The 13687-nt window shown below is 45.1% G+C and overlaps 1 protein-coding gene and 1 pseudogene across 1 annotated transcript; one reads left to right on the top strand and one right to left on the bottom strand.

The window, feature by feature from the left end:
* Positions 1–362: 362 nt before the first annotated feature.
* On the bottom strand, positions 363–4428 carry LOC123484989 (annotated as a pseudogene).
* A 614-nt stretch (positions 4429–5042) lies between these two features.
* Positions 5043–13354, top strand: LOC123484988 (oxysterol-binding protein-related protein 11-like). Its single transcript, XM_045215813.1, is given in 12 exon segments — positions 5043–5244; positions 5592–5660; positions 5952–6055; positions 6058–6126; positions 6626–6705; positions 9977–9993; positions 10740–10869; positions 11615–12092; positions 12383–12409; positions 12412–12568; positions 12952–13135; positions 13331–13354. Coding segments are annotated over 12 exon segments (1461 nt in total). The 5' UTR covers positions 5043–5122.
* The last annotated feature ends 333 nt before the right edge of the window (positions 13355–13687 follow it).

The raw sequence follows: 13687 nt of genomic DNA, 5'->3' as shown, positions 1-13687 counted from the left end.
AGTTGATAAGCTTGTACACAATCAAAACACAAAACATATGAATATGCGACAAAGCACGTTAAGTAGTGGTTCTTCAGACTTAGTATCAAATGATAAGGAATATTTAGTGGTTACAGTTACATTTTTATGTAGTTACAGTATTATGAATGAATATTTATGCAGCACTGCTGCCCTCTGATGGTATGATGGTGCTATTGGAAGTGACTCTGGGGTGAAGTTTCCCTATAGGTACAGATCTACGATCAGCTTCCCCTCCCCAGTCCCAACTTTAACTATAAGTGGGGGACTGGAAAACTGACCCAAGATCAGCATCTAGGGCGACTTCACTCTACACCATTGGAGGAGCTGCAGGTTCCGTGGCTTCAGGTTACAGAGTGATCACATGTGTTCAGGTGGTTCTGCAGACATGTGATAAACTCCTGCACAGCTTTGCCCTCAAAGCAGATCTGATACACAGAGGCAAACAACGGAAACCTACAAGACAAAAAAATTGCACTAAATCTCAATGCAGCAAGACGTGGTTCCATTAGCAGCAATCACCATTTGTTGAGGAGAGCTTCAGTTAATATTTGAAGCTAATTTGCTTAAATTAATGTAGTGAATGAGTAAACGAACATTGGAGGAACATTTGCAAGTCATTAAATGCATTAAAAAGGTAGGCTCAGCATTACACGAAGTAAACAGAAATATCGGGGCAATTTCCGCAAGAGTGTTGAAGCATGAGGCTAAACTTCTTCACTCTTTTGATCCCATAGCCATCATTACATTTACATTTTAGTCATTTAGCAGACGCTCTTATCCAGAGCAACTTGCAGTTAGTGAGTGCATACATTTTCATACTGGCCCCGTGGGAAACGAACCCACAACCCTGGCGTTGCAAGCGCCATGCTCTACCAACTGAGCTACAGGGGACTACATCATGTTGTAGCAGCGTGAAGCGGGCCCGTGCACATGCGCAGATCCTCTGTGTGACTGTGTGAGAGCAAGAAAAAATAATATCGCAGAGTCTCACTTTAAGGTGAAAGAGTTGTACTCACTTGCTAATCATGTCTCTCTTCTTTAGAATTTTGAACACCTCAGCGGAGGTTTGTGGGCCTTGCAGCTTCTGGCCATTGAGCATCTCAGCCTCTAGCTCTTCAATAGACTGGAAAGGTATGCAACATAGTTACTTACTTTACTTAAAGCATGTATACGCACACACACACAAACATACCATGAGTTTCTTGAAGTGTTGGATATTAATATCTTAACTGTTATCAATCTGACAAAACAGGTGAAAGTTGTACTGGTCACAGCACAGTCACATCTCTGAGTCGTAGTTGTCTAGATATCTCACCTTGGATGTCTTGGCGAAGGCCTCAGCCACCTTGCGGTTGCGTCCCCCGTAGCAGGTGGTGATCAGGTCGGCGACCCCACAGCTCTCCAGGAATGTCACGGAGGACACCTGGCCCTTACAGAACAGCTTGGTGAAGGCAATCATCTCCATCAGCCCCAGCCGGATCACCGCAGCCTTGGTGTTGTCCCCAAAGCCCAGACCGTCACAGAACCCAGCGCCCACCGCTACAATGTTCTGGGAAGGAGAGAGTGGGAAAGGAACCAGTGGTATGTGCAGTCTTCTACTCTTTTTTTTTTTAGCAATATGATTAATGGTTTAGAAAAATATTTATTTACAATGTGAGCAAATAAAACAGTGGAACGAAACATAGGCCTTCTGTGTAAGTTACATTCACGTTGTAGCTATATGTAGCAAAAGTTGTTCTCTTTGAACTGAATTGTAAATTGTACCTTGAGAGCCCCACAGAGTTCTACTGTGTCACTCTCCTGCACCACGGTGATCCTGAAGTTGGGAGTCTGCAGCAGCTCTTTAAAGATGTGTCCGTTTGCTTCGTTCTTAGCTCCTGTTCCAGGTAGTGATAGAAAGTCAAGATAAACATAACTGCATCAGTGGGAGTTGCAACCCAAGTGAGGACAGAAAACATTACAGCAATATTCTAGATATTATATAAAAATGTCTTACCAATTGTGGTCTCACAGAACTTCTCATCAGCCACTTCGTTGGCAATGTTGGCCCCCCATCAGGACGCTAACCTCGATTTCCAGTTTCTCGCGGATGATGTCAGAGATGAGCTTCAAGCCCTCTGGGCCTTCATCGATGCCCTGAATAAGGACCAGGGCAGAAAAGAGATCTTAGGCTGCCTTCAATCACTCATTTTGTAACATATAACCCTAGTTACCAGCATTTGGGTGGCTACATTTTTTTTGACTAGGCTACTGTTACATAATGAGTGTAAAATCATAGCCATGATGATAAGTTCATACAGCTGAGACTTTCCCTGAGTGATAAGAAGCCCGATATGAAGCCAGAGCAAAGTCCGACATAAATTGTATAGATTTTAGCAATGATTTTTCGAAGAGAGAGCTGGTGTGAAAAATAGGTAAATGACATTACTTTGATGAGGGATATTCCAATGGTTCCCTGTGTAATATGAGGTTTCATCTGATCACAGAGCCTCCCAATGAACTGATGTGGAATGACAAAGATCAGTATGCTGGCCCCTTTCACCGCTTCTGTGATTTCTGGAACAGCAACCTGGTAAATTGGAGCGGAAAAAGATAGCATGATACATTGTACTATTCATGATGGATGTTACTGTGTAGTAGCATTTATCATTAATCTACATTACAAGCAGTGGAGGCTGCTGAAGGGAGGACTGCTCATAATAATGGCTGAGCAGATAGGGCGGCGCACAATTGGCCCAGCGTCATCCGGGTTTGGGGAGGGTTTGGCCGGGGGCTTTACTTGGCTGATCGCGCTCTAGCGACTCCTTGTGCCGGGCCGGGCGCCTGCAGGCTGACCTCTATCATCAGTTGAACAGTGTTTCCTCCGACACATTGGTGCGGCTGGCTTCCCGGGTTAAGCGGGCGGGTGTTAAGAAGCGCGGTTTGACGGGGGTCATGTTTCGGAGGACGCATGACTTGACCTTCGCCTCCCGAGCCCGTTGGGGAGTTGCAGCAATGAGACAAGATAGAAATTTGGGAGAAAAAAGGGGGTAAAAATATATATAAACTACATGATATATTGTCAAAAATTATATCCTGATATGTAACTGTACAGATTTCTTACCCCAGCACTATTTTATAAGGTTAGTGTTCCCACATGGCCATATCTCCATGTTACAGCGCTTTATTAAGGAAGACTGATGGAAGGCAGAGAAGACCACCTGTGCTAATTAGCTATCTAGCATGCTTGAACACCTGTGTGTAATTAGCTATCTAGCCTGCTCGAACACCTGTGTCTAAGCATAACTGGGAAGGAAGTGTAGTTTGTCATCTGGAGGCACACAGCCATATGGATCTGTGCAAACATGATACAGTAAGTGTATCTTTTTTATTTGAAAGATTATTTCTCGGTGATATGAAAGATAATTCCATGTTTCAAAAACCTCATTGCAAGCGATGATTATTGACGTTTCTAAATGTTAAAACAAAGCGATGGGATTGTAGTTCACATGGGCCCACCGGTAAACGGTGCTTATAGCTGAGAACCCTTGGGATAAGGCAGAATGCCTTGTTAATGCTTTGGGTTCTTGAGAACAAACCAGACACGTTGTTAGCTCTGTATAGGTCAAACTTCACTCATCTTATCTGTGTGTATCCTTTTACAATCATAAAAACATGTCCGGAGATAACTCCAGAATTATTGCACAACTCAATGATTTTTAATTTTGAGGCAAGAATCCCATATTAAACAAAACACAATACTAACCACATTTTTGGGAAGCTTGTGACCCGGTAGGTATTTGACGTTCTCATGCTCTGTGTTGATGATTTCTGTTAACTTTTTGCCATCGATCATCTCTTCAAACACCCACATGTTGACAATGGGGTCAAACCTGTTGGATCCCTTTGCATTGTGGCCGACGATTTGGCTATCGCAGAGCCCCTAGGAAATTGTGAAAACAGCGATTTAGATAGGAGGGCAATGGAATAACGCCATTCATATTTTCAAAATCACACTCGCAAAATGAACAATATGCTAATTATGGGGATACCATAACCAGCCTACATTCAATGAATGTAGATCCTACATTCAATGAATGTAGATCAAACTTCTATATTTGATATTCTGTGGAAACTACATGCAAGTTGTCAATTTAGCCAAATAGCAGCACTTTGTAGTTGGCTACATTATGAATCAATCAGTGGAATTCATGATGATACAATGTTGTCGAATGCAGGCACATGCAAATAGAGAAAGCCCATAAATATACCAGTTTCCAGATCCAACGATGCACACTTTCTTAGCAGGCATTGTTAAGGTGGAGTAGCAGGCACGATTCCTTTAAGTGTTAACAGATCAGTAAAATGCCGTGTTTATATCCATGTCCATAACTTCCTTATACGCCCTAGTCGTGTGGGCAGCACATTGTTTTTTAGCACTCCACCCTTTTTACCTGTATATAAAAGAAGAGAGAAGTTTGTACAGGTTAGGGTTCTTCTGGGTGTGCAACCACGACGAACCTGTCATGACAAGTATGGACAGACATTTATGCTTGGAGAAAGTCCTATAATTTTCTCGATTTGCAGAGCTCGGGTGAGACACACAATTCTCACTGTTTGTCATGCAAAATGACTGGAATATATACCGGCGGTAGCTCGATTGGGTATGTGCCAGGATATATTTGAAGATGTGTTCTATTGCTACAAAGGCAACATATTTCGATAAACTTTGCTTAGCCTACAATTTTCCTTATTTATTTTTTTGCCAATGCGGAAGTCCTTTCATGGAGTGGAATCACATGATTCCAGTAACGTGTCGCGTCATCGTGAAGCCTGTTAGAAGCGATTTGGATCATGTAAACACCGAACTAACACGCCACTGTTTTTATAATAATATACTGTGATGGATTACTTCATCAGTCGTTTAGATAGATTTTCATGAACGATAGCTATGTGTTTTGTTAAGCCATGCACAGAAGAAATCCGTCTGTGAGCAAGGCCTTCCAAGTTAGCAAATCAGGTCTAGAGATTGCTGTTTTTGCTAGCTGTCAAGCTAGTTAGCTAGCTAACGTTTCTGGCAAGGTTTGTAGCTTGTTAGCTAGCTATAACGTTGGCTGTGACTATGCAAGGGGAAACCGCCACGGCAATACGAATCTCGGACAGTGACGGGAAACTGGATGTCTTTCTCCAGAAAGGGACGCCTGGTAGTTCTGGAAGAGGGAGTTCGAAAGGCTGGCAGTACAGGTATGCTGACTGTCTAGCTAGCTAGGCTAATTATGTGGCTTAGCCATATTTGGCTAACCTAGTTAGCTAAGTTTGCTGCAGTGATTTGTTTGGCTAGTAGGCAGTGCACCACACATCTTCAGTTGGTAACTAGCAAGCCTTTGGTCAAATGTTTGCTGGCTAGCCAGCTATGGTTTCTAGCTTTTCTAGCTGAGCTTACTGACTTAGCTATTAGTTAGTTAACAGGCTAACCAGAGGAATCAGAGGTTCATCTGGAGTTGAATTTTTGCCAACCCACTGCTGTTATTGTAGCATAACTAGTTTTTTTGCTAACTGTCAATCATTTTCTCAATCTCTGCTCTATTCAGTGACCACATGGAAAATATTGATGGTTACCTGATGAAATACACCAATTTGGTAACAGGATGGCAATATAGGTGAGTGGGCAGCCCTGGTTGAATAACATTGAACGGTGCTATGTGCATTTAGCAAAAGTATTTACAGTATGATCAAATCAACTAAACATACTATTGAATTGATTCAATGCTTTGTCAACAAGCATCTTGAGGTCAAGGGCGTTGGGCCAGTAACCAAAAGGTCACTGGTTCGAATCCCCGAGCCGACTAGGTGAAAAATCTGTCTATGCCCTTGAGCAAGGCACCTAACCCTATTTTTCTCCTCAAATGTAAATGTCAATGTTTTGATTGAACGTTCTGCCCTTCATGCAGGTTCTTTGTCCTCAACAATGAGGCGGGGTTGTTGGAGTACTTTGTCAATGAGCAGTCCAGGCCCCAGAAACCTCGCGGGACGCTCCCCTTGGCAGGGGCGGTCATATCCCCAGCGACGAGGACTCTCACACCTTCACGGTCAATGCCATCAGTGGGGAACAATACAAGCTCAGAGGTAAAACACACACACTATTGTGTGTCTCTCACCTCACCAATCAAAACCGCTTCAACAACTCATACAAGAGTGTCATGCTGTTTGAGTAGTCTGGACATGTATGGTTTGCATTTCAGCACAATGTTATTATATCCCTCAATGCATCAGTCAGTTGTTGGACAGGCAAGATACACATAGTCACTGTCAGACTGTTGTACCAAGACTTCAGAATGGGAGAAAGCTGGTAAAACATGCAAATCAATACGTGATAATGGGAGGTTTTCTCATTATCCTCGGTCGGAGAGGGATAATGTTGTCGTTATTGATCCATGCAGAGAGAGATTCACTCGGCTGCACAGTAATGAGCTCACTCGGTTCAGGCACCAAACGAAAGAAAACTGACTGAAACAGGGATGCACTAACTGAACATACCCAATAGGAAATTCTCGTTTGAATTTTCAGTTGCAAAACATTTTGCAACAGTATGCACTAATGAATGTGACCCTGTTGTGTCTCCCAGCCACGGACGCCAAAGAGCGACAGCACTGGGTGAGCCGGCTGCAGATCTGCACGCAGCACCATACTGAGGCCATGGGGAAGGTAAGGGCAAGGGCTTTTCATCTGACACTCACCCACTTTCGCAGACACTTGCGTGCAGACACACAGTTGCATGCACACGCAGACAGGCACACGCACTTTCGACATCACACGCTCTTTCTCTAACTCTCTCTCACTCACAATGTTTTCCCTTGATCCAGACACTCTGCTAGCTCGTTTTGTTATGCAATCCCATTGATCGTGTCCATGGTTGCCTGTAACATGAGCTTAATAACAGAAGTGCAGAGGGGGATGTCTTGTATTTAGATTAGATGTAGTAGTGTTTGTGCTTGATAATGATAACACGTTGATGGGAACTCTAGCTACTATTCATTTAGCTTAGTTATGAGCCAAGACCATCCTAGATGCCAGCCTTTGAGTGTAGTATTGTAACACACGAAAGACACCCCTGCCTGCATCATAGCAGACAAACTGGGGTATGTGACACTTCCTTATTTTTCTAAAGTTTGACCTTCCTTTCCTGGCTGAAGTCAGTGAGTCAGCATTACTCGGTGGGATTTCCTTCTTAACAGATGTACACTTTCTATTGAAATACTGAAAGACAGAATGTGACAAACCACAAGCACGATGCAAACTATTCTTGGATAAATTGTGGCGTAACCATAATGACTCCGATTCAGTACAGTTCACATTGGCCTTAATTCGTCTTGCATCTTGAGCACTTGAGTTGAAGACAATCAACATTTACAGAGCACATTGACATGACACCATAAGGTCACACAAATAGTCATAAACAAGATGGCTCCATAGGTTAAAATTCCCCTAGGTACAGATCAAGGATCCTCTTCCCCTCCCACAATCCTAACTCTAACTCATAGAGATAGCAGACTCATCATTGATATAACTCGTTTTAACATGGAAATGTCCATTTAGGCTTCCACCATTTTAAAGTAGTCAACTGGGTGGGGATTCCTATAAGTTGGGAGCAATCAGCCAATGAAGAAGAAGGAGGAAATGGACTAAGCCTCATTGTCGCTGCCCATGCTGTCACAGACACTAGAATGGTACAGATACAAAGATGAGTCCTCTATCTCTATGCTGTAACCATTAGTAGAGGAAATGTTAAACTGACCCAATATCAGTGTCTAGGGGCAACTTTACATACATCCCACAAGCTCCAATGATGAAAAGAAAATTTTTCCCAAGATACCATCGCAGATGAGATACACTGTATGACACATTTGTTGACCATCTTGTCTTTGTCCAGAGTAACCCCTCCGCCCAAGTCTCGCAAAGTTACTCCATGGCGTCTCAGGAGCGCCAGCTCGCCCCTGTCCCAGCGAAGGCCCAGCCAGCTCCAGAACCAGAACGCGCCTCCTCCTTCAGCATGACTCAGCTCCACAAGGGCTCCTCGCTGTACTCCTCCAAGAGGTCCCTGCTGCCGACCATCTGCTCGACGCCAGAGAGGTAGGCTGGGGATGGGGACGGTAGCCATTTCCTCGTGAACCAAAATAGAGTGGGGTTTAGCAAAGCTTAGTGTTGTTTCTTTTCCTCAGTGTTTTGATTTATTTTCATCTTACGTGTTTTTGTAATAACTTTTGCGTCTCGACTGGAATGACCGGTGGTAGAGGAGAATAATATATCTTCTGCCTTATTTGAAATGTATTTTGTCTTAGAGGTATTCTCTTCTTAGTCTTTTACCCTTCTTACCCAGCTTTTTTTGTTTCGTGTCATTTTATGAAGACCTTTCATCCATCTAGGACTAGGTTACAGGGACTTCTTTGTTTTAATCTTAATGACGGATATAGCAAGCACATTTTTACATCAGTATCATGGGACCCCTGTAGCTCAGTTGGTAGAGCATGCCGCCTTCAACGCCAGGGTTATGGGTTCGTTTCCCACGGAGGGCCAGTATGAAAATGTATGCACTCACTTAACTGTAAGTCGCTCCTGGATGAGACGTCTCCGCTAAATGACTAAAATGTAAATGTATCAACTTACTCCTCGGTTCCTTCCGCTCTTCTTCCTCCCAGATGATGACCCAGGCCCAGGGCCAGCACCGAGACCTGATCCATACTCATCGGGGGCCTGCCCCGGCCACGGGCCCCCTCTCCCCACTGGACCAGGACCTGCTTATGCTCAAGGCCACCTCCATGGCCACCATGAACTGCCTCAACGACTGCCTGCACATCCTGCAGCTACAGCAGGTGGCCCGCCAGGGGAGCTCTCTGGGAGGTGAGGTGACCGCTGGGGTCGGAGGGGAGTAGGTCCTTACTGGTACTAGTAATGAGTGTTCATTTATGAACTCCAATGAAAAGAAGGGGATCTGTGTGCATGCACTGTTCGTTTTCTCAGTGGGTAGATCTCTATTGCCAGGCTTTCTCAGATTTGCCTTCTAGATGATGTTTAATTTAACACTGAAGAGAGCAAGGTAGAAACTGTTAAGTTACCTTCTCTTTGACCCATTTCTCAAAGTTAGCCATGGGAAGTCTACATGGATTAAAGTGTTTTGTTTCCAAGAATGACTTTAGTCATGTTTAGTTGTCTGCGACATGTACTAGACACACATCATGTGCTTGCACAATTCTACCCCTCACAAATCATGGAACTGCACATGTAGACCCGCCCAGTCCAGATGTACTCCGAAAGCCGACGGTGGAATTATTTTCCATAATTGATGAGGAGCGGTACTTATTCTTATCGGCATGCTCTAGAGGTGGTAACCAGATCTCTCATTGGTAACTGAGTAATAACAGCTCTCCCCAATTAACCACCTTTCTTCCTTTTTGATCACACAGCACCATACTGACAAGCCAAGAGACCTTACCAAAAATGTATGGCTGCTACTATCTCAGCCATTTCTTTTGACAGAGCCAACCAGACATTGTGCAATAGGGAAATGGGGAAAAGCCGTCACAAGTTACCGGTTTGCGTAGGAGATCGTAAGAGATCTTGTTACCTAGCATCCATATTTCATTAGGCCCACAAACAGACGAACCCGGGGATGAGCCAATCAGGAAAAGGTGTCAAGATTGTGTGGGCCGTGCTAATTTGAATGGGCCTCGCCTCCCACCCAAACACCCATAGAAATACCCTATGTGGCGCTAATGCTAACCCACCAATCAGGCGGTGCGACATTTCCTGTTGGCGCGGCATAAAACGTATCTCGATACTCAACGGGGATCGGGTTAACGTCTCCATCCTGTGGTCTTGGAGAACTGTCAGGAATACGCCAGCCAGCCACCCCATCCAGCCAGCCTGGGTCTTTTTTTGAATGGTTGCTGGCTACAACCTCATTGTTTTGGTTGGGTAGTCTGGTAGTCCTCAAGGGTCTCGTAGCGTAGCCTAGCATGAGTACCTCTGAGCTAAAGACCGCGGTGGCTGCCGCTGTGTCGCGTGTTACAGGACCTACCATTGAGTGGCTGGAGCCCAAGCTGCCGGACATCCTGAAGAACGGCGGGCCCTTGGACAGCTTCAGCACCGGGGGAGAGGGAGGGCCGCTGGAGGGCAGCCTCCTGGAGCTGAGTGCCACGGAGCCCCTGCAGTTTCTCTGGGGTAAGGACACAGAAGCATTAATAGTCCCAAAGGGCTTTTCACAGCCAAACTGTATCAATCTCTGAGCAGAGTGCAGATCTAGGAGAATCCATTTAGATCATAATGAATAGGACTATAAGGCAAAACAGATTCTAAATCACTACTCATACTCCTAAGACTTTCTGAATAAAGGCCCTGGCCTGGTTACGCATCCAGCATAGTTACTGGAGCTGTGCTGGAAAGGGCGACATGTAAAATAAAGTATTTGAAAAGATGTATCGTATCTCTTTGGACAGGACAATTTGACTTCAGTACTTTTTTTAATTTAATGATTAAATAAATAGCAACGTTTCCAATGATCAATTTGTCTAACAATGTGTCCATGGTCAGATGGGGAGGATGGTCAAATAAATATAACTAAATAAAGGCCTTTTTATTTCATGGCTTTTTGTTGTAGGTGCTTCAGTTTGACAGTTTTTCAAGATGCAAGCCACAACTTTTGTTGTTCTCAAAGTAAATATTGTATCTCCTGCCAGGAGGAGATTGACCGAGAGAGGACGAGGTGGAGACGCGTTCACGGAAAAGGAGGAGGAACTGGGGGCGGTGGAGGAGGAGCGCAGTGTCATCCTACACCTGCTCTCGCAGCTCAAGCTGGGCATGGACCTCACGCGGGTAGGTCGAGTTCCCCCCGGCCGTGGCCTGGACACAGCCTGAAACATACATCGGGCTGGACCAAGGCCCAGATAGACAGACCATAGTGGTGTCTTGTTTTCCTTCCCTCTGATTGGCTAATGTAAAGGACTGCGTACTGGAGTTAAGAAATGCCTATCGTTTTGCTTTTCTTGTTGACTTCATAGTAGAGCTGGGTGATATGGACTGAAATCCATATTGCGATAAATTGCCTTAATTGATGCGATAACAATAAATAGAACGATACGTCTTTTAAAGTTAATGTGCACCAGTCTTTTATATGTATTATCCTTTAAACTAATACTACTAGTTTGATGGTTTTAGCCATCAATTGTCCCATTAACAATCACCCATATTAGCAAACTTATTTCATTTCAAACTTCACATTTCTCTAGTATAGGCTACAAAACGGCTGCAATAAGTGATCGTATGGTCGGTGTCGATCATTTTCCATTGTCGTCCCAGCTCTAATTTCAGTTTCCCATGGTTAGCAGCAGTCTGCAAGTGTAGGCTCAAAGCCAGATGGGTGTCGGATGGTAGTTGGTCAGTTAATCAATTCATGAAAAGAGAATGTGTTCTCAATAACCTCAAATTGCAATTCAAGCTTTGTTTTGAATGATGTTTACCTCATAGCTACATGTCATTATCGACCACACACTAGGTTATTGAATGGTTCTCAATAACCCACCTGCTTCAATAAAGATCATAAATAGTTCTGTCTCCTCAGGTGGTGCTACCCACCTTCATCCTGGAAAAGCGCTCCTTACTAGAGAGATGTCGCCACTTCATGTCCCACCCGGACCTGTTCGTGTCCATCACAGACGGCCAAGGGCCCGAGGAGCGCATGGTGCGCTTCGTCGAGTACTACCTCACCTCCTTCCACGAGGGCCGCAAGGGCGCCATCGCCAAGAAGCCCTACAACCCCATAATCGGCGAGAGCTTCCACTGCTCCTGGAGGGTGCCCAGGTCAGGGGAACCTGCTAAGGATGCCCCCTCACCCCCCTCTCCTCCCCAGGGAAGCCCCACGACCGAGGAGGAGGACGGCAGTTACGAGTTGCGCTTCGTGGCTGAGCAGGTGTCCCACCACCCGCCCGTGTCGGGCTTCTACGCCGAGTGCCCCGAGAGGCGGATGTGCGTCAATACCCACGTGTGGACCAAGAGCAAGTTCATGGGCATGTCCATCGGGGTGTCCATGATCGGGGAAGGTAAGGCCGGCCAGAGACAGGGTACTCGATTTATTGCACCATCTGTGTGACACGGTGCATGCTAGCGCCAGAGCGGTTTGAAATCGAGAGACTCGGCTAGGGATTAGGCCTACTTCCTTCAGACCAATGTCAAAGGGAGAGTGGACATTTCTTCCATACTAGTTACTGACAGGAAGTACTTATTGTTGAGTCTTTCGACTTCAAACCTCCTGCTAAAAGTGGTCTGTAAGATGCATCTGTCTAATGCTAACAATATAAAGTATAAACCATATTGTAATCTGTGTGTGTAGGCTGTCTATACCTGCTGGAGCATGACGAGAGTACACGTTCACGCTGCCCTGTGCCTACGCCCGCTCCATCCTTACCGTGCCCTGGGTGGAGCTGGGGGAAAAGGTCAATGTGAACTGCACCAAGTCGGGATACTCCGTGGTCATCACCTTCCAGACCAAGCCCTTCTACGGCGGCAAACTGCACAAGTGAGTGCCCCTCACAGAGCGCACACACACACCTGCAGAGGAATTTCTAATGCTGTCATTAAATTGTTGCATTGGCTTTTGGTTAGGTTTATGTCCCTGTGCGGTTACATCATATAGTTATTTCCATGTTGTTTTTAGATTTAAAAATGATTTTTATGGATCCTATGACTCCCTGGAAAACCGGGGCTGTTGAGGAGTGGATTATCCTGGCTAAAGAAAGATTCATTGAAATGTAGTTAATAAACAAGTATTTGAATAATTTATAAAAGCCACAACTCTTTGGATTGAAGTGACCTCAAATTGTTTTGCATAGTTTGCGTGGAGAGGCTGTGATTGGTTGATATCGTTGACCATGTGTCCTGTTCTCCTGGCGCCTCACGCAGAGTGACGGCGGAGGTAAAGCACAACGCTACCAACGTTGTGGTGTGCCGCGTGCAGGGCGAGTGGAACGGCGTGCTCGAGTTCAGCTACCAGAACGGCGACACGCGCATGGTGGACGTCACCAAGCTGCCCGTCACTAAGAAGCGGAGTGCGCGCCCAACGACAAGCAAGTACCAACCGAATCGAGTTAGACAAAAAAGTTGAAATATGAATATGCTCCGATGTATTTTCTATGCTTTCCGGTGAGGTTGTGGCATAAATAAGGACTGGTAGATGAAAATAATGTTTAGTTAATTCTGGTGCTGTTACACCTCTGTATTGTTGACTATATTGTGCATTGTCTCAGTAATAGACATGATACACTAGATAACTGTGTTTTAGGCGCCTGTGGCAGCACGTGACTGAGTCGCTGCGTCAGAAGGACATTGAGAAGGCCACGGAGCACAAGAGGATCCTGGAGGAGAGACAGAGAACTGAGGAGAGACACCGCACTGAGACAGAGAGACCCCATGGAGGACCAGATATTTTGAGAGCGAGGTACGTAGAACATAATCTTGACAAACCCTTTTCATATTTAGTGTGCTTGCTTCAGCAAGACCTGGGAGCCTGGGTCAGACATGCTTTTGGACAGCTGAAGCAAGCACACCCATTTTCTTTGGGAAACGTTCTAGTATTATTGTGTTTCGTTAGCGGTCAGGCATTTTGACACCCAATTTTGCTGGAAAAATGCAAGGATAA

This window comes from Coregonus clupeaformis, unplaced genomic scaffold (assembly GCF_020615455.1).
Source record: "Coregonus clupeaformis isolate EN_2021a unplaced genomic scaffold, ASM2061545v1 scaf0525, whole genome shotgun sequence".
NCBI classification, from domain to species: Eukaryota; Metazoa; Chordata; class Actinopteri; order Salmoniformes; family Salmonidae; genus Coregonus; species Coregonus clupeaformis.
This window is presented reverse-complemented; position numbering and strand designations above follow the sequence as displayed.